Consider the following 24,772-nt stretch of genomic DNA (forward strand, 5'->3'; position numbering starts at 1 on the left):
AGGAAGCTCAGGGGCTCCTGGAGGGGCTGGGGGGCCACAGGAGGGATCCTCTTGCACCAGACACTGGGCCCTGCTGCCCCAGGCAGGAAGGGATAATCCCCAGGGAATTCACTATTCCACCCCTGCACTGCCCCAGGGCTGCCAGGACACTGCTCCTGCCTGCACTCCTGCCTTTTCTTCCCCAGGGTGACAAACGAGTGGGCACAGCTGGGAGGATACACACACAGCCTTGGAATGGCCCAGGAACCTGCCTGGCTGTGCTGGGTTGGTGTGCCCAGCAATGTGTGTTCTGTCCCCATGTGGGGCAGTGCCCCTGATCTCCTGGCACATATTCTCTGCTCATGGGCCATCTTTAAACCAGCTGGGCAATCATCTTTATCTTCCCACAGCCCATCCTCCCTCCAGGAGATATCTCCTCTTCATGGCCACTGAGTCCCAGGGCATGGCTGAGAAAATTCCATCATCCCACTGGGAGATGCTCCAGCCAGGGCAGGAGCCAAGCCTTTCCTACCCAGAGAAAAACTGACATTTGGACACCAAGGAGCCTTCTTCCCACTGCATTCCAGAGGAAAACCAGAGCCTTGCACATCATCCCTGGAGCTTCAGAGGAAACTGCCCCTTCTCCAGGAGCACTGCTCCAGCTGAGCCACATCTGCCCCTGCAGGAGGATGCAGCACCATGGAATGGGACTGTGCCACCACCCTGACTGACTGACTGTGCCAGCTTGGATTCTGACTCTGGCAGGGTTGGGATTGTTCTGTGTAATGCTGCATTGCTATTTGAATTGTCCTAGGAAAGAACTGTTATTCCTAATTCCCATCTCTTTGCCTGAGAGCCCCTTAATTTCACAATTATAATAATTTGGAGGGAGGGGGTTTACATTGTCCATTTCGAAGAGAAGCTCCTGCCTTTACTGGCAGATCCTGTCCCTCAAACCAGGACAGTGGCTCATGCAGGCCTGGCTCCCAGCTTCAGTTTAAACTGATCTGTAACTCAGAGCCAGGTGAGAAGTGTCCCTCAGGTGAGACAGAAAGCAGCTACTGGGATTGTGGGTTTGGGGAGGTTGAGGCTGGATAATGGGAAGATTTCCTTATGGCAAGGGCTGTCCAGCCCTGGCACAGGCTGGAGTCACATCCATGGAGGGACTGAATTGGGACATGGTCAGTGGTGGCCCTGGCAGTGCTGGGGAATGGCTGCACTTGATGGGCTCAAAGAGCACCCCTCACACACCCCTCACACACCCCCCTGATCCACAAGAAAACATGGAAACTGTAACTGAATTTGTCCCAAAACCATGAACACAAACAAAGAGAGACTGCATGGACTGGAGAGGGAGTGACAGATCCCAGAGGCTGCAGGGCAGGTCCAACCCTCTGTCCTGTTGGGATGTCACAAGGTGCCTGCCCTGGCCTGTCACAGCAGCTGACCCTATGGCAGTGATTGGGATGTGGAATGAAACTTTGGAAAAGATTCTGGGGCTTTTCCTCCACCAAAGGGAGTGGGAAAGAAAAGACAGAGGAGCAGCAGCACCATCACTGCATTCAGGGGTGGTGGAGAGCAGTGAGGACTGGTGTCCCTTGGGAACCAGGGCTGGCACTGGGAACTGTCTCTGTTGGTGACAGTGACACAGGGAGCCAGGACAGCCCCACACAGTGCCAGGACACGGAGCTGCTGCAGGGCTGGAGAGCTGGGGGTGCTCACCTGGACAGGAGGAGCTGCAGGGAGAGCTCAGAACCCCTGGAGGGATCCAGGAGAGCTGGAGAGGGACTGGGGACAAGGCAGGGAGGGACAGGACACAGGGAATGGTTCAGAGTAGGGTTGGATGGGATATTGGGAATCAGGAATTGTTCCTGGATCCCTGGAATGTTCAGTTCCAGGCTGGACACTGGGGCTGGAGCAGTGGGACAGCGGGAGGTGTCCCCATGGCAGGGGTGGGATCCAGTGGGATTGAAGGGCTGTCCCAGCACAGCCATTGGCATGCCATGGCTCCCCAGAGGGAAGAGGAGCCGTGGCCAGCCCAGGGGAGCCCTGACCTGCTCCAGCTCCTGCTCGGCGTATTTCTGGCGGCTGAGCTCGTTCTCGGTGCCCTCGCGCAGCTCCCGCAGCCGGTGCGCCTCCTGCTTGGCCATGCTGATCTCGTCCTGCAGCTTCTTCTCCAGGTGCACCTTCTCCACCTCCACTGAGCGGTGCTCCTCCTGTGCCTTCTGCAGCCTGGGACACGGGACAGCCTGGGCTGGGCGTGGGCATGGCCACAGGGGACAGGGACAGGGGACAGGGGAGAGGGACAGGGGAGAGGGACAGGGAGAGGGGACAGGGGAGAGGGGACAGGGGAGAGGGGAGAGGGATGGGGACAGGGGAGAGGGACAGGGGAGAGGGGACAGGGGAGAGGGGACAGGGGAGAGGGACAGGGAGAGGGGACAGGGAGAGGGACAGGGAGAGGGGACAGGGGAGAGGGGACAGGGGAGAGGGACAGGGAGAGGGGACAGGGAGAGGGGACAGGGAGAGGGGACAGGGAGAGGGGACAGGGAGAGGGGACAGGGAGAGGGGACAGGGAGAGGGGACAGGGAGAGGGGACAGGGGACAGGGGACAGGGGAGAGGGACAGGGAGAGGGGACAGGGGACAGGGACAGGGGAGAGGGACAGCACTGCCCAGCAGAGCCCAGCACAGCAGGACCAACACTGCCCAGCCCAGTAGGAGCAGTCTAGCCCAGCAGGACCAACACTGCCCAGCCCAACCCAGCAGGACCAGCCCAGCCCAGCCCAGCCCAGCAGGACCAGCCCAGCCCAGCCCAACCCAGCCGGACCAGCCCAGCCCAGCAGTCCCCTCACAAAAGTGACACACTGATGATGTGTCCCCTGCTGCCTGGCCAGGGGATGAACATGGAGTTTGGGAGCACAGGTGAGGGGGCATTGTGGATGTTTTTAGCTGAGCAGGGCAGGGGCACCATGCAAGGGGGGCCATGCACAGGAACCTGGAACAAGGGGCTCCATGAGAGCCTCATGAGGTTCCAGGGGCTGCTGCACCCAGCTCAGGGCAATGCCTGGATCCTCTGACTCGTGCAGGTCAGAAGGAACCAGCCCCAGCACCAGGAATCTGCAGGTGAGAGCACCCTGCCCTGGCAGGGACACTGCACTGTGCCAGGTGAGATCAGCCCTGATATAGAAGAAAAGAACTGCTGAGCCACTCTTACTGGGTAACTAAGAAGGCAAAGGGTAAAATGAGTTTTATGGCTCAGAGGAAAGGATAAATGCACCTCAAACAGAAGATGTTTTTACCAAGCAAAAAGATTTCACAGGCAAACAAGACTGCTAATGTGGCAAGTAGAGAAAAGATCTTAGAATTTTCCACTGAGAGAAAACTGAAAAAAACAGCTTCTAGCTAAAACTGCAACACACTAACTTTTTGTGACTGGAAAATCATGACATGAATATGGTGATGTTAGTAGGTATGACAAGCTGCAGGTAATAGTGAAAGGATTGACTGGATGTCATGTATTAGAAAGTTCAGCAAAGAAAAGCACATAATGCACTGTGACCAGAACCAGAGCTGTGGGCTGGGCTCATCACCCAGGACCTGTGAATTGTGTATATCTGGATACAACAGCATCTAAGAGCCAACTGAAGCCCCACATCCCTCACTCTCCAGCCTCTGGAAAATAAAGCCCTGAGCAGAACTGCAGCACAGCCTCCCCACGAGCCCAGGGGCTCTGGGGCTTTCACCATTCCAGTGTCAGCTGGGCAGGGATGGGGAATTGAAGGAACATTTCCCCTCTACAGCCTCCCAAGGTCCCAGTTCACCTGCTGCTGGTGCCCTGTGTGGAGGATGAGTCCCTGAGGTTTTGTGTTCCTTCCTGAGGGGCTTTAGAGCATTAGCTGAACTTCCCAGAACATCCACTTGTTTACAGAGTGGCTCTGCCCTCCTGCAGGGCCCAAGGTCATTCCCCAGGCACATTCCCAGCCTGGAGCTGGGAGCTGACACCCAGCTGAGCCCTGCTGCTCCAGGGGATGGACAAGGGGCTCCTGCCTCCTCCCACATCCAGAAAAAATCCACCAAACTCCCTCTGGGAGTATTTCCAAGCTGTAACACAGAACTCCACGAGGAGCTGTGGACTGGAGCCACAGAGGGGAGTGGACTCAGTGCCAGGAGCATGTTCTCCCATCAGGAGCTTTACTGGGACCACTGGGGATGGCAGAGACCCCATTCCTGAGGCTGCAGCACTGGATCCAAAATCCCAGATATTCCTATTCAATACTTGTAAGTGATGTATTGTCTTACTTTCCAAGCAAAACCCTTCAACTGAGCTACTGCTTCCCCACACAGCTCCAAGAATTCAAGAGGGGATGTGCAAATCCTCTGATTGCTCCCACTCTTCCAACACAGCTTTTCCCCATCATCCCCAAGGTGAAACAACCTGGGGTGACAAATTCCAGGTGAGCTGGACTGCATGAAACAACCTGGGTGACAAATTCCAGGTGAGCTGGACTGCATGAAACAACCTGGGTGACAAATTCCAGGTGAGCTGGGCTGCAGGGCAGCAGTTGGAGCTGCTCTAAGGTCTCTTTGACCCCAGAGCATTCCCTGGCTCTGTGAGTGAGGAAGAACACCCAGACCCTTGCACAAGCCTGGTCCCTGAGCCCCTGCAGGAGCAGCCAGCCCCCATCCCAGCTCCAGGGGCTGCTGGCAGCTTTGCCAGGTCCCTCAGTGAAGAGCTGGCTCTGCAATGAGGCACCAGCACAGCTAAAACATTTCCTAAAACCTAAAGGAACAAGGACCCTGCAGGAAGAACTGGGTGTGAAACACTAATTTTAGAAAATTAGGATTTTAGTTACCTTGCTGAAAATAATTAAAAGTTAGAAGGGAGTAGTTATCTGAAACTGAAATAATTGATTGTCTGTCGTTTTATGTTTGCTTAGCTGCACTTACAATAGGAAAAGATGAACAACAAAGGAACACAGACAATGCAACCAGAAACCCATTCTTTGGAAAACTGGACTATCCCCAGAAGTAATTTGTATTGTCAGTGATAGAAAAGGTCAGGAGTTTAGGGTGAGGAAGACACATCTTACTCCTTTTAAGACCCTTCCCCACAAAAACGACCCCAGACTTAATTTAGGAAGTCAATCAATGCTTAACAGCCATTCAAGCTAATTACCATAGGAAGCAGGGATGGGAGGGGCTGTTATTATGAATATGGATTTGTTTGAATCCTTTGCCAATAAACAGATTTTGTGATCACTTGTGATTCTGCAGCGTGTGCAGAATAAAACACACCCTTTCTAACTTTAAATTGCTAGACCAGCACTGATATTTTGGTAAACCAGGTGCAGAGGGGGAACCCACCTCTCCTGCAGGTCGTGCAGGGACTGCTCAGCCCTGTGCAGCCCCTCCAGGTCCTTCATCATCTTCTTCATGTGCTCCTTGGAGTAGCGGTTCTGGATGTAGGCAAACCAGCAGCCGCCCACGCCGATGACGATGGACACCACCAGCATGAAATCCTTCAGGTGGTTGTGACGAGTCACTGCAAGGCACAGGCACAGCAGGCACTCAGAAACACCCTGGGGAACTCCAGAGGGCTCTGCCTGCACAGAATGGGGCAGCAGGACTCGGGAGGCTCACGGGGAACTGTGGCACAGGAGTCACCAGGGGAAACGTTGAGCTGTGTCAGTGTGTAATGGGGAAATGGAAGCCTGACAGCATTTATGCAATTTGGAGACACAACAGCAGCAGCAACAACAACAATAGCAACAACAACAGCACAGCAGGAGCAACAACAGCAGCAGCAACAGCAGCAGCAACAGCAGCAACAGCAACAACAACAATAGCAACAACAACAGCACAGCAGCAGCAACAACAGCAGCAGCAACAACAGCAGCAGCAACAACAGCAGCAGCAACAACAGCAGCAGCAACAACAGCAGCAGCAACAACAGCAGCAGCAACAACAGCAGCAGCAACAACAGCAGCAGCAACAACAGCAGCAGCAACAACAGCAACAGCAACAACAGCAACAGCAACAACAGCAACAGCAACAACAGCAACAGCAGCAGCAGCAACAGCAGCAGCAGCAACAGCAGCAACAGCAACAACAGCAACAGCAACAACAGCAACAGCAACAACAGCAACAGCAACAACAACAGCAGCAACAACAGCAGCAACAACAGCAACAACAGCAGCAAAGGAATTCCAAATCTGCCAGCTCCAATCTGCCTAGCAATGTGTGGTACAGGGGAAACTGCACAAAGGACCCCTCCAGAAATGGCTGTGATCTCACAGGGCAGTACAGGTAACTAAGAACAAAATAATGACTTGAAAAAATGCTGCTGAGATCACACAGCTCAAGTGTCCAACTGTCAAGGTGCCAAAGTTTCCATCAGAATCACAACTCAGGGTGGAAACTCCCTTTTTCAACAGTCATTTCAAAAAAGGTGTTGATGCATGTGAGAGGATGAAAGTAATTAAGTGGGGGCTCAAGTGCTAAACAAAGCCCAAAAAGATGAGTCAAGCAGATTTTTTTCCTGTAACTTGAAGCAAGTGTGTGCTGGAAAAGCCACAATGAAAGAACAGCTCAGTCCATTGAGCTGGGACTTAATGATCAGTATATCCATTGGTTCTGACCCAAACAACAATTCAATTCCAAACCAAAAGCAGCAATTCCCACCAGGTGCAGGGAAAAAATATCTGTGCTGAGGGAGGCACAGGGTGCCCAGAGAGCTGTGGCAAACTGAGGAAAACTCAGCTTGGATGTAATTGCAGCATGGAATGCCAGCATGGTTTGGCTTGGAGAGACCCCAAATCCCACCCAGTGCCACCCCAGCCATGGGGACACCTCCCACTGTCCCATTGCTCCAGCCCCAGTGTCCAGCCTGGCCCTGGGCACTGCCAGGGATCCAGGGGCAGCCACAGCTGTGCCAACCCTGCCCACCCTGCCAGGGAACAATTCCTGCCCAAGATCCCACCCAGCCCTGCCCTCTGGCACTGGGAGCCATTCCCTGTGTCCTGTCCCTCCATTCCCTGTGTCCTGTCCCCCCATTCCCTGTGTCCTGTCCCCCCATTCCCTGTGTCCTGTCCCTCCATTCCCTGTGTCTGTCCCTCCATTCCCTGTGTCTGTCCCTCCATTCCCTGTGTCTGTCCCTCCATTCCCTGTGTCCTGTCCCTCCATTCCCTGTGTCCTGTCCCTCCATTCCCTGTGTCTGTCCCTCCGTTCCCTGTGTCCTGTCCCTCCATTCCCTGTGTCTGTCCCTCCATTCCCTGTGTCTGTCTGTCCCTCCATTCCCTGTGTCCTGTCCCTCCATTCCCTGTGTCTGTCCCTCCGTTCCCTGTGTCCTGTCCCTCCATTCCCTGTGTCTGTCCCTCCATTCCCTGTGTCCTGTCCCTCCATTCCCTGTGTCCTGTCCCTCCATTCCCTGTGTCTGTCCCTCCATTCCCTGTGTCTGTCTGTCCCTCCATTCCCTGTGTCTGTCTGTCCCTCCATTCCCTGTGTCCTGGCTTCCCAGAGCAGGAGGCTCCAGCTCAAGGAACAGCTCCATTTTCTCCCCTTCATTGTAGCTGCTTTTTTCTGGTATTTAATCCCAACCAACCCTCCTGCAGTTCCAGACCTTCCTCCCCTGTTCACCCATTTCACCTTCCTTCAATCACACAGCCCAGGCAGGGCTGCAAACCCAGCAGGACATCAAGTCCTGCAGTGGAGAACAATCAGTCTTGGTAAAACTGTGCCTGTTCTCCCTGCTTTCCCCAAAACCAAAATGAGAAAGGTAGAGAAGTCTGTTTTCTGTGGTGTACATGGCTTTTCCTGCAGCCTCTGCAGGTGCAGGGTGTGCTCAGGTCTGCCTGGTGCTGGGAGCAGAACAGGCTGTGCCAGCCCTGCCAGGGCCAGGGACAAATCCAGGGATTGAAATCACAGTAAACTGCACAGGAACAACCTGAGTTTAAACCACAATGAACTGCACAGGAACAGCCTGAGTATAAATCACAATAAACTGCACAGGAACAACCTGAGTTTAAACCACAATGAACTGCACAGGAACAGCCTGAGTATAAATCACAATAAACTGCACAGGAACAACCTGAGTTTAAATCACAATGAACTGCACAGGAACAACCTGAGTTTAAATCAGAATAAACTGCCCAGGAACAACCTGAGTTTAAACCACAATGAACTGCACAGGAACAACCTGAGTTTAAACCACAGTGAACTGCATAAGAACAACCTGAGTTTAAACCACAATAAACTGCACAGAACAACCTGAGTCTAAATCACAATAAACTGCACAGGAACAACCTGAGTTTAAATCACAATAAACTGCACAGGAACAACCTGAGTTTAAACCACAATGAACTGCACAGGAACAACCTGAGTATAAATCACAATAAACTGCACAGGAACAACCTGAGTTTAAATCACAATGAACTGCACAGGAACAACCTGAGTTTAAACCACAATGAACTGCACAGGAACAACCTGAGTTTAAATCAGAATAAACTGCCCAGGAACAACCTGAGTTTAAACCACAATGAACTGCCCAGGAACAACCTGAGTTTAAATCACAATAAACTGCCCAGGAACAACCTGAGTTTAAATCAGAATAAACTGCCCAGGAACAACCTGAGTTTAAACCACAATGAACTGCCCAGGAACAACCTGAGTTTAAACCACAATGAACTGCACAGGAACAACCTGAGTATAAATCACAATAAACTGCACAGGAACAACCTGAGTTTAAATCACAATGAACTGCACAGGAACAACCTGAGTTTAAACCACAATGAACTGCACAGGAACAACCTGAGTTTAAATCAGAATAAACTGCCCAGGAACAACCTGAGTTTAATCCACAATGAACTGCCCAGGAACAACCTGAGTTTAAATCAGAATGAACTGCCCAGGAACAACCTGAGTTTAAATCAGAATAAACTGCCCAGGAACACCTGAGGCTCCACTGTGCTGGAGCCCTTGGTCAACCCAGCCCAGCCAGATTTCACCTTCCCCTGAGGTTGTGCTGCTTTGTGCCAGGCAGCTCCTGAAGGAACAGGACCCCAAAGGGACAGACACAGCAGGAGTCAGCCCACCCTGCTCAGGTTTTACCTGCAGCACTTGGGTTAATTACAGAGCTGTTTGCTGCAGGAAAAGGCAGGGCTGGAGTGTGGCAGCAGCAAGCAGAGCTGCAGGGGAGGCAGGAGCCTTCAGATCCTCCTGGGAACTGGCCAGGGGACCTCTGGCACAAGCCCTGGGCAGCAGAACAGCCCTGAGCACTGCTCTCACCCCCAGGGCCAGGATTCAGGAGCCTGCAGGAGGACTGGGGCTGCAGTCCAGGCTGCTTTTATTCAACTTGTACACCTGAGCTTGGAGAGAAGAGACAAACCCTCCAAACCCTGTGCACCACATCCCTCTGGCAGCAGCTCAGAGCCCCCTCCAGAGCCACCCCTGGCCTTGGGAAAGGTGCAAAGCAGCCTCTGAGCTTAAAAGGTCACTGAGCCCTTCCCAGAGCTGCCAAGGGCTGGTGGCTCCTGAAAGGTGTTGTGCAATCCCTTCCTGAAGGAATTGGTTTGGATAAACAACCTCTCCCCAGGACTGGAGACAAAGCCACTCAGATAACAGAAACCAGCAAGTTCTACCTTCTGGAAAGGGATAAATCTCTCCTCCAGCTGCAGTTTAAAGTGTATTATAGACATATTATATGCATATATTATATACATATGGTGTGCATATATATATTCCACAGAACCATGGAATGGTTTGGGGTGGGAGGGTCCCTAAAGCACACCCCATGCCATTCCCTGCTGTGAGCAGGGACACCTCCCCCTGTCCCAGGCTGCTCCAAGCCCTGTCCAGCCCAGCCTGGAAAGCTCCCAGGCATGGACAGGAGGTGTGTGAGCAGCCTGGGTCAGGAGCAGCCTGACTGCCACGGCTCCCTGCACACTTTGATCTGAGAGAGGCAGGGAGGGTCAGGCTGCAGGGCAGAACAGAACAGCTCCAGCCTGGGAACACACATTCATCACTCCCTGCCAGCCAGGACAAGCCATTTACAGCACATTTACAGCACTCAACTCTGGAACAATTCCACCCCCAGCACAGCAGCCACTGGGCTGGAGCCACTCCTGGAGGAGCTCAGCCAGCTCGGCTCCAGCAGCCCTGGCCAGGCCACCCAGCCACCAAAAACTGCAGGATTAACACAGGCAATACATGGAACTGAGCCTGTACAAAATGAGGCTTTTCAATAACTGAGCAAAAGTGGCTGGGAGGAAAAAAAAAGCCCTGGGGAGAAGGACTTGGGGGTGCTGGGGTGGGAGAGGGCAGCCGTGCCCCAGCCACACCCCAGCCAAGCACAGGACCCCAAAATTCCCGTGGGGATCCCACACCACAGGGGATTCAGCAGGAAAGGGGGGGTGCACCCCTCTGCACCCAAAGCCAGAGGAGACAAAAGCACCTTTAACAGAGAGCAGACAGAGCCAGAGGGGCAAAGGGAGCACCTGGAGATACACATCAGAGAGCCTGAGATCCTGATCAGGCACCAAAGGAACCCAGGGCCTGAGAGCAGGCACCCTAAACTGACCCCAGGCACTAGCCTGCTGCTCCTGCCCTCCTCCAGAGGAGGACAATTCCCAGCCTGGGCCACCAGCAGAGCCTCAGGACACACAGGGCAGCCCCAGCAACGGCCAGGACACGGGGACAGAGCCCCAGGACACAGGGACAGAGCCCCAGGACACGGAGACAGAGCCCCAGGACACGGGGACAGAGCCCCAGGGCACGGGGACAGAGCTGCAGGACACGAGGACAGAGCTGCAGGACACGGGGACAGAGCCCCAGGACACGGGGACAGAGCCCCAGGACACGGGGACAGATGGGAATAGCAGCCCAGGAGAAGGGAATGCTGGCCCAGGAGATGGGGCCAGTATGGGGCCCAAAGACAGTATTTCTCCAGACAGCATGTCTGGAGGCTTTCCAAAATTTATTTGGAATGTTGAAAGAATTTAAGTTAAACAATAAAATAGAAATGAAAAGCATTCTGTAATACAGAATCCGTACTCTCATGGTTTTGAAATTAAATACAGAAACTAAATTTGAGATTTAAAAATTGATCATCTAAAGAAATGCTGGTTTTGGCCCCATCTCCTGGGCCAGCCCAGGATCCCCAGGAGGCAGAGCTGCTCCCAGAAATGCAGGAACAGCCTGTCCTGCTGAGGGGAGCTGTGCAGGGAGGGCTCCCCTGGCTGAGGCTGGGCTGGGCACTCTGGGGACCCTGCCCCTCGTGGGCAGCCCTGGTGTCCCTGTGTCCCTGGTGTCCCTGGTGTCCCTGGTGTCCCAGTGTCCCAGTGTGCCAGTGTCTGGGGGTACTCACAGAGGGGGGGCCCGAAGAGCACCGTGTCCAGAGCCTTGAGCTGCAGCTTCTGCCGGTGGCTGCGGTCGCTCATCTTCAGCACCGTGCCCATCATGGTGGCATTGTTCACTGCCAGCCTGCAGGGGACAGCACAGGGCTGGGGCACCCAGCAGGGCTGGGGACACCACAGCAGGACACACCCCCCCTCTGGCTGAGCCTGGGGGGCTCTAGGGCACTGCAGCTGCAGTTTTAGGGATGGGGGAGAGTAGGAGAAACCAGGGCTAATGCATGAACCTGGCAGCATGAGGGACTGACTCCCCATCAAAACCCAGCTTTTGGTGTCCTACCAATCACTAATAACTACCTTTTAACCAAATCCCCACTGCCTTTGCATCCAGTGTCACAGCCCATAATGCACAGGTTTCCCTGGGAAGGAATGAGGAAACATCCTCATTTCACCCCAGTTCATCCCTCCTGCCTGGTCACTTGAAAAGCCCCTTTTGCAGCAACAAGAACCTTTACCCACAAAAGCTGCACTGAGGTTTTTCAAACTTGCTACAAGTTTAGGCTGACTCGTGGTTCTCCCACATGGAATCCCAGACTAGGAGGGAATTTAAACCCCACCCCAGCCATGGCAGGGACACCTCCCACTGTCCCCAGTGTCCAGCCTGGCCTTGGGCACTGCCAGGGATCCAGGGACAGCCACAGCTGTGCCAGCCCTGCCACCCTGCCATCTATCAAAGCCAAATTCCTGCTCTTGTCACTCCCAGCTGGAGCAGAACAGGAACCAGGCTGGGCAGTGCCAAGGAACTTCAGGGGATGAGAGGAGCTGACTCTTGACAGGCCCTGGCATTTTCCCTGCACACACCCCGTGGGGACACTGCACTGACATGGGCATGGCACTGGGCTCTGGGCACTGCCCTGGGCACTGTCCTGGGCATGGCTCTGGGCACTGGGCACAGCTCTGGGCTCTGGGCACTGACCTGGGCACTGGGCACTGCTCTGGGCACTGCCCTGGGCATGCCTCTGGGCTCTGGGCACTGGGCACAGCTCTGGGCTCTGGGCACTGCCCTGCGCTCTGGGCACTGCTCTGGGCACTGCCCTGGGCACGGCTCTGGGCTTTGGGCACTGCCCTGGGCTCTGGGCACTGCTCTGGGCACTGCCCTGGGCACGGCTCTGGGCTTTGGGCACTGCCCTGGGCTCTGGGCACTGCTCTGGGCATGGCACTGGGCTCTGGGCACTGACCTGGGCATGGCGTGGCCGCTCAGCTGCAGTTTCCTGAAGGTCTCCTCGTACTGGGGCAGCTCCACGTAGGAGATGAGCCACTGCACCACCTCATCCACGGTCCAGTTGTACACTGGGGAGAGCAGAACAGCACACAGCTCACTCTGGGCACAGGGGGCACCAGGGGCTCACACCACAGCCCAGCCAGTGCCACCCTGCCATGGCAGGGACACGTCCCACTGTGCCCAGTGTCCAGCCTGGCCTGGGGCACTGCAGGGATCCAGGGGCAGCCACAGCTGTGCCAGCCCTGCCCACCCTGCCAGGGAACAGTCCTGCCCAGATCCCACCCAGCCCTGCCCTGGCACACTGCAGGATCCCATTCTTCCTGCTGGGATTGTTTCTCCCCATCTCCAGAGCTGCTGCTGCACCTGAGCCCCACAGACCCCACAGGGTGTGGGAAGAGCTGCCTGGAGCTTTCCCCATGCCAGCACACCTTTCCCAGGCTGCTGCTCCCCCGTGCTCCCAGCTCCACAAACTAAACCATGCAATGGGGCCATCAGATAGAGGAGCAGCAGGGCCCTGGCAGGGCAACACCCAAAGCCTGGCACACCACAGCTGGCATCACCTGCATTCCCATCAGCCAGGTGATCCTGCTGCCTCCACACTCCCAACAGGGAATGTTCATCCTCACCACGTGCCCTGCAGTTCTCAGGGCAGCTCCAAAAGCCTCAGCCCCTGCCCCAGATCCATGGACTGGGAGCCCAGAGCAGCTCTGGATCCCTGGCAGTGCCCAAGGCCAGGCTGGACATTGGCATTTGGGACAGTGGGAGGTGTCCCTGCCATGGCAGGGGTGGCACTGGGTGGGATTTTGGGATTCCCTCTGAGCTTTGAGGAAGAAAAGCACTTAATGAGTGATGCTGGAAAAAACTGATTGGAAGCAGCTTGAGAAAGGATCAGTGGGAGGAGGTGGAGCAGGTGCTGCAGCCCAGGTGAATCAGGTGAACTTCACCTCTTCACCTCCTCCCCTGGGCAGCTGTGCATTGTTTTTGGAGCTGTCATGCAGCTCCAGAGCCATACATGAGGAAACCTTAGCAAACATTTGCCACTTTGTTGTGTTGTGCTTAGAGCAGTGCTCCTAGGCAAAGACAACCCCAGAATTCCAGAAGGGTTTGGGACCTCAGAGCCCCTCCAGTGCCACCCCTGCCATGGCAGGGACACCTCCCACTGTCCAACCTGGCCTGGGGCACTGCAGATGTTTTATTGGACAGAGGGGGCTTCGTTACACTTTAATTTTAATTTCTCATCTCAGTCCCTGCTGTGCTGCACTGCCAACAGACAGGCCCAGCAGCAGCAGGAACATCTTCCCAAGCTGCAGGGAGCAGGGATGAGGGACAGGAGGGTGAGGGAGCTGGGGGAGTGAGAAAGGTGAGGAAGATGAGGCAGCTGGAGCTCAGAGAAATGAGATGAGAGATCTGGGAGAGATGAGTGAGCTCAGAGAGCTCATTGGGCTGATGAGGCTGAGAGAGCTGATGGTGCTGAGGGGGCTGATGGAGCTCAGAGAGCTGATGAAGCTGAGGGAGCTGATGAAGCTGAGGAAGCAGAGGCAGAGCCCTGTGCTGAACAAGGACAGCAAGGCTCCAAAGGAAGGTGCCATCCCCAGGGAGGCTGGCACGGTGACAGTGACACAGCTGTGGGGTGGCACAGATGAGGCCAGCAGCCTGCCCTGGCAGCAGGGAGCTCCTGCAGCTCCTGGGCACTGTCCCCACGCTGGGGACAGCTGTGGGGGTGGCAGAGGCAGGGCACCAGTGATGGAAGGGGAGGCCCTGCACAGTGACACTGCCATGAGGGCACATGCCCAGCCATGGGCACTGCCAGCCCTGGCTGCTCCCACTGCCACACCAGGGCTGCTCATGCCAGGAGCATTCCCTGGAACCCAGCTGGGGCGGGCACCAGCACCAGGATGAGCAGGAGCCTGCCCTGCCTCACCCCAGGCTGGGCTGGCACCCCTGCCAAGGCTTTGGCTCAGCCAGGGCAGCAGCTCCCAGGGCACCACAGCCTTTATCTCTGTGATAACCAGGGGCAGAAGTGTCTGCTTACCCTCCACATGTGCCCAGTGGAAGGGAGGAACAGATGCAGGAGGCCCTGGGGGATGGCAGGGCCCTTCACTGCTGCTCCCCACACCCACAGCACGGAGCAGCCCTTTCCTACAAGCCTGATCCCAGTTCCATGGCTTCAAAGTCAGGCTCTGAATTTCCCTGGCAGTGTTCCCAGGCTGGACACAGGGGCTGGAGCAGCCTGGGACAGTGGGAGGTGTCCCTGCCATGGCAGGGTGGGATTTAGGGTCCCTCCCATCCCAAACTCTCTGTGATTCCATGACACCAGACTCCAGAAACCAGTGTGATTCTATCAGCCAAGGTGATGGAAGGAAAATAGGAGCAGGAAAAGTGAATCCAGCCCAGGGACAGCCCCTGTGGCACAGCAGCCCTGCCAGGGCAGGGACAGAGCCAGGGCAGCTCAGTCACTGAGGGCCTGGCAAGCATCAGGGGATGTTCTCCCTCCCTCAATGACAAATCAATGCCAGCTGCCAGCAAAACACTGCAGGCAGAGCCAGCTGTGAGCAGCTGCAAGGGGATAAATGCTCCTCACACTCCTTGGGCACATCAGGGACTCAGGGCCAGGGAACCACAGGGAAAATCCCTCTGAGCCCAGGGAGCCCAACCAGCCCCAGCACTGCCCCTGTCCCCAAGTGCCACAGCCACAGGGCTGTGAAATCCCCCCTGGCTGTGGTCCCTGCCCTGCCCTGGGGACTGTGCCACCCCCAAGTGATGGGGACAAGATCATTCAACACATCCCTGTCCAGTTCCATGGAGACAGTCTGCTCTGGGAGACACAGCTCTGAATCACCCCACAGACATCACAGCCTGCTCTGGGTGCAGAGGGACCTGAAATCCCATTGAATCCCCCCCTGCCATGGGGACCCCTCCCACTGTCCCACTGCCCCAGTGTCCAGCCTGGAACTGAACATTCCAGGGATCCAGGGGCAGCCACAGCTGCTCTGGGAATCCCATCCCAGCCCCTCCCAGGGAACAATTCCTGATTCCCAATATCCCATCAAACCCTACTCTGGAGCCATTCCCTGTGTCCTGTCCCTTGTCCCCAGACCCTCTCCAGCTCTCCTGGATCCCTCCACCCACAGGAATTCAAGGGTTAATACAGAAAAGTCAAACAGAAACAGGACACAAATGAGAAAGTGAAATTTCTGTGATCAGAACACAAATATCCAGTGTTTCAAGGGATGGATGCAGACAGTACTCCTCTTTTAGCAATGAGGAGCACTGACAAAAATGGATTAATAATTTCTGTGGAATTCTGTGTGAAAGCACTGGGGAGGCACTTGCCAATTTTAAAAGCTTGTTCCAAGATTCCCAGGGCTCAGGAAGTTTCTCACCAGAGGCTGAACCCCCACCCCCTCCCTGGGTGCTGGGATGAATAACAGCATTTTGGAACAGCTAAAAGTCATTTCTGCATGGACTGTACTGATGACACTTCCTGCATTTTATTCTCCCTTCTTTTCCTCTTCTCCTTCTTTTTCACTGTGAAGGAGCTTTCCAGCCTCAAAAAGTTTCTCCTGAGGAAATGACAACTTGCAGGAAAGCTCCCAAGCAGCTCTATGGGACATTTAGGATGTTCTCACCCATTAAATCCCATCTGAAGCTGGTGCTGGAAGGAGAACCTGGGGCTGGACAGCATTTGCTTTGATTTAACACATTTGGTTTGATTTCTAGGGCACTGAACAAAACCAGCACTGATGCTTTGCTGGCCACTGACACTTGGGAACCCTGAGGAAATCCTGGGAATGCACACCCCAAAAAGGGGAAAAGCAGCACATCCCTCTGAGAGCTGCCACTCTGCTCAGGGCATCTGAACCCCAAACTCCTGGCCACTCTTGGGAGGGATTTCTTGGCTTTCTGCCCCTTTTCTACCTTCAGATGTTTTCCAGGCCTTCCAGAGATCCTCCACACTGATGAGTTTGTCTTCTCCATGGAAAGTGCTGTGCTTGACTGCTGGGTCATGGTAATTCAAGTCTTCCCTCAAGAACTAGGAGAGGAATTAACAGCAGGATTAGGCTTTGGTTCATCTTTTAGGGAGATGAGGAGCATAAAAAAATTAAAGAGTAATATTTTGATGGGAAAGTCATCATAAATCTGAAAAAAAAATATAATGGATGTATTAGATATGTAAGATACACACATATATCTTTTGTACAGATATAAGTATATTCCCTGCAGTACCCCTGAATATTTCTGTTCCTGGGAAGATCACCCAGGAAATATTCAGTAAGTAAATAAGTTAAATAGCTTAAATTTTAATACAGAGAAGGGATAATTAATCAGAACCTTGAGTCTTGGGATTCCAGATTTTTCTTTGAATTATAGCATCACCAAAAATTCACCTAAGTGGCACAATGGAAGCAGCCTGATGTCAATGGAGAAAGAACCTAAAAATTATTCCTGGATTTGGTCTGCAGCCTCAAATCCAAGCTGGAAGAAATGCCACAGGCAGGAGAAAATGGGTGAACTGGTGAAAATGAGTGGTTCCAGCCTGGCAGAAATCATGGAAAATAGGAGAATTTGGGAAAATTAGTGGATTTAGTAGGCAGGACACATGGAAAATGGGAGAACTGGTTAAAATGTGTGGATTTAGTAGGCAGAGCACATGGAAAATGGGAGAATTTGGGAAAAATGTGTGGTTCCAGCAGACATGGGAGAATTGGTGAAATTAGTGGTTTCAGCAGGCAGAGCACATGGGAAATGGAGAATTGGTTAAAATGTGTGGTTTTAGCAGGTAGAAAACAAGGAAAATGGGAGAATTGGTTAAAATATATGGCTCCAGCAGACAAAAAACATGGAAAATGGAAGAATTAGTTGAAATGTGTGATTCCAGCAGGCAGAGCACATGGAAAATGGGAGAATTTGGGAAAATGAGTGGTTTTAGTGGGCAAAATCATGGAAAATTGGAGAATTTGGGAAAATGAGTGGTTCCTGACAGGCAGAAATGATGGAAAATGGGAGATTTGGTGAAAATGAGTGGTTTTAGCAGGCAGAAAACATGAAAAATGGGAGAAGTGGTGAGAAGCAGTGTTTCCATCAGGCAGAAAGAATGGAAAATGGGAGAATTGGTTAAAATGTGTGGTTCCAGTAGGCAAAAAACATGGGAAAGGGGATTTGGGGAGTAGCAGTTTCCATCAGGCAGGAATCAATGAAAGGGGATTTGGGGAGCAGCAGTTTCCAGCAGGCAGGAATCAATGAAAGGGGATTTGGGGAGCAGCACTGTTCTATCAGCCAGAAATCAAGGAAAGGGAATTTGGGGAGCAGTTCCAGCAGGCAGGAATCAATGAAAGGGAATTTGGGGAGCAGCAGTTTCCATCAGGCAGGAATCAATGAAAGGGGATTTGGGGAGCAGCAGTTTCCATCAGGCAGGAATCAATGAAAGGGGATTTGGGGAGCAGCAGTTCCATCAGGCAGGAATCAATGAAAAGGGGATTTGGGGAGCAGTTCCATCAGGCAGGAATCAATGAAAGGGGATTTGGGGAGCAGCAGTTCCATCAGGCAGGAATCAATGAAAGGGGATTTGGGGAGCAGCAGTTCCATCAGGCAGGAATCAATGAAAGGGGATTTGGGGAGCAGCAGTTCCATCAGGCAGGAATCAATGAAAAGGGGATTTGGGGAGCAGTTCCATCAGGCAGGAATCAATGAAAGGGGATTTGGGGAGCAGCAGTTCCATCAGGCAGGAATCAATGAAAGGGGATTTGGGGAGCAGCAGTTCCATCAGGCAGGAATCAATGAAAGGGGATTTGGGGAGCAGTTCCATCAGGCAGGAATCAATGAAAGGGGATTTGGGGAGCAGCAGTTCCATCAGGCAGGAATCAATGAAAGGGAATTTGGGGAGCAGTTCCATCAGGCAGGAATCAATGAAAGGGAATTTGGGGAGCAGTTCCATCAGGCAGGAATCAATGAAAGGGAATTTGGGGAGCAGCAGTTCCCATCAGGCAGGAATCAATGAAAGGGAATTTGGGGAGCAGTTCCAGCAGGCAGGAATCAATGAAAAGGGGATTTGGGGAGCAGCAGTTCCCAGCAGGCAGGAATCAAGGAAAGGGAATTTGGGGAGCAGCACTGTTCTATCAGGCAGGAATCAATGAAAGGGAATTTGGGAAGCAGTTCCATCAGGCAGGAATCAATGAAAGGGAATTTGGGAAGCAGTTCCATCAGGCAGGAATCAATGAAAGGGAATTTGGGGAGCAGTTCCCAGCAGGGCGTGGCCAGCCCTGTCCGGAGGCACCGCGGGTGGCGCTGGCCCGGCGGGAGGTGACAATGACACTGATGTCACCCATGTCACCGATGGCACCGGCCCCGCTCCAGCCCCAGCTGCTGCTCTGTAAATTTAGCTCAGGGAGCACAGAAAGGGAAAGTGATCCCTCAGCCTCCCTCGGGCTCACAACAAACAGCCAGGACAGCAGAGGGGCTGGGCACGGCCCCACCAATGGGCAGGGGCTGTTCTGGGGGGATTTTAGGGGGATTTTGGGGGGATTTTAGAGGTGGATGCAGGATGGGGCTGCAGGAGCTGGGCTGAGCCCACCAAAGCCCAGAGACACCTTAAAGCACATTTTCCACCACTATCTTCTGGGGAAAGGGCAAAATAATGGAATCCCAGACTGGTTTGGGTTGGGAAGGACCTTTAAGTCCACCCAGTGCCACCCCTGCCATGGACAGGGTCACCTCCCACTGCCCCAGATATCCCAAACCCCAGGCACAAGAGCCATTGTGGAGTACTGACCTACATACAAACCACTAAAAACCCTTCCAAGGGTTAAAGATCCCACTGATCCCAGGTGGAGGCACCCACAGCTCCAAGCCCTGCACACAGGGTGCACCGGACCATTTCCATGGTCCCACAGGAACCATCTCCAAAATCCCATCCAGCCAGGCTGTGAGCCACAAGGACTGAAGGAAACTGAGGCAATGCCAAACCAGCCAAAAGCTGGGACCAGACCCACTGCCCCAAAGGCCAGGATGAGCTGGGAACAGACTGGGAATGCTGAGCTCCAGCCCTGGGACAGCCAGAGCAGGAGCTGAGAGAGCCCAGAGCAGGCAGGAGCTGCTGCAGGGCTGGAGAGCTCTGAGCCACACCTGGGGGTGCTCACCTGGGCAGGAGGAGCTGCAGGGAGAGCTCAGAGCCCCTGGAGGGCCTGGGGACAAACCTGCTGAGTGGAGGCACACTCAGAAATGAGCAGATCCACAAAAGAGGATTTTTGGAGTGTTTTTGTTCCATAGAATCACAGAATCTCCTGAGTTGGAAGGGACCCAAAAGGATGATCAAGTCCCAGTCCTGGCTCTGCACAGCCCAAACAATCCCACCACCCTGAGAGCATTGCCCAAACTCTCCTTGAACTCTGGTTTGTGGTTTTGTTTTTTTAAAATCTGCAGAAACTCCAGTTCCTGGAGTGATTTTTGAAGCCTCCCCATGCCTCCCACACTCCTGGCTCTGTGCCACCCTCCCTGCCAGACCCAGCCCTGTGCCAGAGCTCTCCCTGCTCCCACTCTGAGCTTCCAATGCCACCAAAACCACAGCAACCTGCTGTCCCCAGGCCTGAGTGACCAGGCAGGGCAGCAGAGCAGCAGCACCAGCCTTGTTTCCTGAGGAAAGCAGCTGGCAGCATCCCAGAGCCCTGGCAGCAGGAAGCCAACAGGCAGAGCTGCCCTGGCTGTGGGCTTGGGGACAGGAATAGAGCCCTAATTAGAAGATTTCCCCATGAGGGACAGTTCTTTCACTTCAATCAGGGCCACTGATGTCATCTGAAACTTGTTTGAAAATTCACTTCCCAGCAGGAAAACTGCAAGGATGATTTATGGACAGTGTGAAGCTGTGGGACAAAACCCCACCCAGAATTTATCTTAAAAATATCATTGTCTGTGTGTCCCCTTCTGCCCAGGCAGGGGTTTCAGCCCAAATAAAACACTCACATCACTTACCCTCGAAGGGTAGGGGCAAAAATAATAAATTAAAATATAAAGTTCTCGACCAAGCAGGAAAATGGCATCCCTGGAAGGGTTCCAATGCAGGCTGGGCCAGGCTTAGAGGAACCTGGGATAATGGAAGGTGCCTGTGCCCATGGCAGGTGTGGCACTGGATGAGGTTTCAAGTCCCTCCCAGCCCTGTAAGCCCACGAGCCCTGTCAAAGGTTTCAATTTGAGCCTCCTGCATTCTTCCCAATAATCCCCAGCAGCTGTCCCAGCACAGCCCAGTTAAACCTGACTGCAGGGTCCCTGTGGGGGACACAGATAACCTTGACAGGGAGAGCCCAGCAGGAGCTGGCTCAGGGAGGGAAATGCCTGCAATTCCTGCAGAGCTCACTGACAGGTGAGCACAATGCAACCTCAATAACAGCTTAGCATAGATAAAGCACCAACTGCACGTGAATCCCGGGGACAGGGAACCACTGAGCTTGGAAAAGACTTCAAAACCATTGAGTCCAGCTGTAAATGCAAAAGCCAAGTGCCTGTGGGCTGGGACAAGCCCAGCACAGAGAGCCTGGGGACAGGGAGCTGGGCAGGGCTGGGGGAAGCTCCACAGGCCCTGGGCACAAGAGCTGGGACCTGAAATCCCTGTGCCCTGGGCTGGGGAGCAGGAAAGAGATTCTGCCCCTCTGCCCCTCTCAGGCTGCACAGACTTTTCCAGGAGGAATTTTCCAAGAACTTCCCATGGTTCTATTAATGCCATTCCCTTTCCTCCTGTCCCTGTCCCTGGAGCAGAGCCAGCCCTTCCCCAGCTCCCCAAGCCCCTCCTGGGGCTCCAGTCCCTTTTCCAGCCCTGTTGCTCTCCCAAAAGCAGAGCAGAGGTGCTGGGAGCAGGAGCAGCCCAGCTTAGAGGGGGTGGCTCTAAGAGCACCAGTGATTTTGGAGTCTTTCAGAAAAACCCATTAATTCCTCCCACCCTGGCAGTGCCAAGGCTCTGAGCTCACATTCCCAGCAGTGCTTTGTACCAGGGGGCAAGATTTGCTCAGAGACATAAAAGTGCCAGTTCTGCCCAACCCAAAGGACACGAGGCTGGTTGCTAATGGAATGGCAGGGAGCAGCACAGTGGGCTGAACTGGGCTGCCCCAGTCCTGGCAGAGGCTGAGCTCAGTGCTCAGAGCAGGGAAGGGCCTCCAGGGAAACACCTCATGTGCTGGAGGAAACGCAACTGGAAGCTTTTCAATTGTTCTCATTACTCACTCAAGTGGGATTGAGGCAGAAGGAACAGCCCTGCAAGCTGGGAACAGCCACCCAGAACCAGCAGCTGCTGGCACAGGGGCCTGTCACCCTCCAGAGGGACACTGTGGTGGCTGTGGCTGCCCCTGGTCCCTGGCAGTGCCCAAGGCCAGGCTGGACACGGGGGCTGGAGCAGTGGGAGGTGTCCCTGCATGGCTGGGGTGGGATTTAAGGTCTCTCCCAGCCCAAACCAGTCTGGGGTTCTGTGACCTGGGACTGCAGAGCTACCTGTGAGTGCCAGCAGATCCCTGCACCCATGGGATCCCTCCCAGCTTCCAACACTCTGACTTTGCTGTTTAGCTGCCAGTTCTCCCTAGAAGACAGAATTCCTCACCTCCAACGAGCACCCACCACAACTGAGGCACCACCACAAACAAAGAGCTTTCCTTTTCCTATCAAACTCTTATTTCCATGGGTGCTTGTGTAAACAAAGAACAACAACTTCCTTTCTCTTCAATCCTTTATCAGCTAAAGTGACAGAACAAAAAGCTGCTCCTTTTTTTGCAGTGAGCACACACAGACTGAAACCCTGGCTGCTGGAAGAATGCAGTAAACGTAGAAGGGTTTGGGTTGGGAGGGACATTAAAGCTCGTTCAATGATGGGCACAGACCCCTCCCAGTGTGCCAGGCTGCTCCAAGCCTCACCCAACCTGCCCTGGACACTGCCATGGACGCAGGGGCAGCCACAGCTGCTCTGGGCAATGGAGTGACCACAAGCCCCCAGCAGGAGGAGAAGCCCAGGAAGCACTTGGAGCATCTCAGGGCGACTGGTGGCTGGCTCTGTGAGGAGGGAAATCCCTCCAGCCCTTTGAGCACAGCCCATCCCATCCCATCCCATCCCATCCCATCCCATCCCATCCCATCCCATCCCATCCCATCCCATCCCATCCCATCCCATCCCATCCCATCCCATCCCATCCCATCCCATCCCATCCCATCCCATCCCATCCCATCGAGCACAGCCCAGCCCATCCCATTCCAGCCCATCCCAGCCCTTCGAGCCCATCCCATCCCTTTGAGCCCATCCCAGCCCTTTGAGCCCAGCCCATCCCTTCGAGCCCAGCCCATCCCTTTGAGCCCAGCCCAGCCCTTCGAGCCCAGCCCCACCTCGTCGCTCTCCTCCACATCCACGTTGCCGTTGGCATCGTCGTCCATCTGCTTGTGGATGTTGCGCACGGCCTCGAAGCTCAGCTGCTCCTCCTCGTCCTGGCACAGCGCCTGGTCGATGCGGCAGAACTCTGCTGGGGACAGGGGCACGTCAGGGGCACAGGGACAGCCGGGGGGGGCACAGACCCCATAGAACAGCAGGGACAGCCAGGGGGCAGCAGGGACACTATAGAACAGTGCACAGACCCCAGGGTGCAGCACAGACCCCAGGGTGCAGCACAGACCCCATGGAACAGCACAGACCCCAGGGAACAGCACAGACCCCAGGGTGCAGCACAGACCCCATGGAACAGCACAGACCCCATGGAACAGCACAGACCCCAGGGTGCAGCACAGTCCCCAGGGAACAGCACAGACCCCATAGAACAGCACAGACCCCAGGGTGCAGCACAGACCCCAGGGTGCAGCACAGACCCCAGGGAACAGCACAGACCCCAGGGTGCAGCACAGACCCCAGGGAACAGCACAGACCCCATAGAACAGCACAGACCCCATAGAACAGCACAGACCCCAGGGTGCAGCACAGACCCCAGGGAACAGCACAGACCCCAGGGAACAGCACAGACCCCAGGGTGCAGCACAGACCCCAGGGTGCAGCACAGACCCCAGGGAGCAGCACAGACCCCAGGGAACAGCACAGACCCCAGGGTGCAGCACAGACCCCATAGAACAGCACAGACCCCATAGAACAGCACAGACCCCAGGGAACAGCACAGACCCCAGGGTGCAGCACAGACCCCAGGGTGCAGCACAGACCCCATAGAACAGCACAGACCCCATAGAACAGCACAGACCCCAGGGAACAGCACAGACCCCAGGGAACAGCACAGACCCCAGGGAACAGCACAGACCCCATAGAACAGCACAGACCCCATAGAACAGCACAGACCCCAGGGTGCAGCACAGACCCCATAGAACAGCACAGACCCCATAGAACAGCACAGACCCCAGGGAACAGCACAGACCCCAGGGTGCAGCACAGACCCCAGGGTGCAGCACAGACCCCAGGGTGCAGCACAGACCCCAGGGTGCAGCACAGACCCCATGGAACAGCACAGACCCCATAGAACAGCACAGACCCCAGGGAACAGCACAGACCCCAGGGAACAGCACAGACCCCAGGGAACAGCACAGACCCCATAGAACAGCACACACCCCATGGAGCAGCACAGACCCCATAGAACAGCACAGACCCCAGGGTGCAGCACAGACCCCATGGAACAGCACAGACCCCAGGGTGCAGCACAGACCCCAGGGTGCAGCACAGACCCCATAGAACAGCACAGACCCCATAGAACAGCACAGACCCCATAGAACAGCACAGACCCCAGGGAACAGCACAGACCCCCTCTGTGTGTCCCTGGGAGCCACAGTGGGCTGGGGCAGCAGCACAGCCCAGGCAGGGATGCTCCTCTCACCCCCATCCCCACCAGGGCAGCTCCCCCAGCAGGTTCTGGTTCTGGTTCCTGCCCCAGCTCCCCCAGCAGGTTCTGGTTCTGGTTCCTGCCCCAGCTCCCCCAGCAGGTTCTGGTTCTGGTCCCAGCCCCAGCTCCCCCAGCAGGTTCTGGTTCTGGTCCCAGCCCCAGCTCCCCCAGCAGGTTCTGGTTCTGGTTCCTGCCCCAGCTCCCCCAGCAGGTTCTGGTTCTGGTTCCTGCCCCAGCTCCCCCAGCAGGTTCTGGTTCTGGTCCCAGCCCCAGCTCCCCCAGCAGGTTCTGGTTCTGGTTCCTGCCCCAGCTCCCCCAGCAGGTTCTGGTTCTG

At 54.8% G+C, this 24,772-nt stretch overlaps 1 protein-coding gene across 1 annotated transcript in view; it reads right to left on the reverse strand.

The window, feature by feature from the left end:
* Positions 1 to 24,772, reverse strand: part of STIM1 (stromal interaction molecule 1) — a 79,704-nt gene that overhangs the window by 24,412 nt on the left and 30,520 nt on the right. The window contains exons 3-8 of the mRNA XM_079313122.1: positions 22,955 to 23,085; positions 16,523 to 16,637; positions 12,561 to 12,672; positions 11,337 to 11,452; positions 5,342 to 5,519; positions 2,034 to 2,211 (exon numbers count right to left, since the gene is read on the reverse strand). Of these exons, the coding sequence (XP_079169248.1) occupies positions 2,034 to 2,211; positions 5,342 to 5,519; positions 11,337 to 11,452; positions 12,561 to 12,672; positions 16,523 to 16,637; positions 22,955 to 23,085 (830 nt within the window). The remainder of the gene's footprint in view (positions 1 to 2,033; positions 2,212 to 5,341; positions 5,520 to 11,336; positions 11,453 to 12,560; positions 12,673 to 16,522; positions 16,638 to 22,954; positions 23,086 to 24,772) is intronic.

Source organism: Erithacus rubecula (genome assembly GCF_903797595.1).
Source record: "Erithacus rubecula genome assembly, chromosome: 1".
Taxonomy (NCBI): domain Eukaryota; kingdom Metazoa; phylum Chordata; class Aves; order Passeriformes; family Muscicapidae; genus Erithacus; species Erithacus rubecula.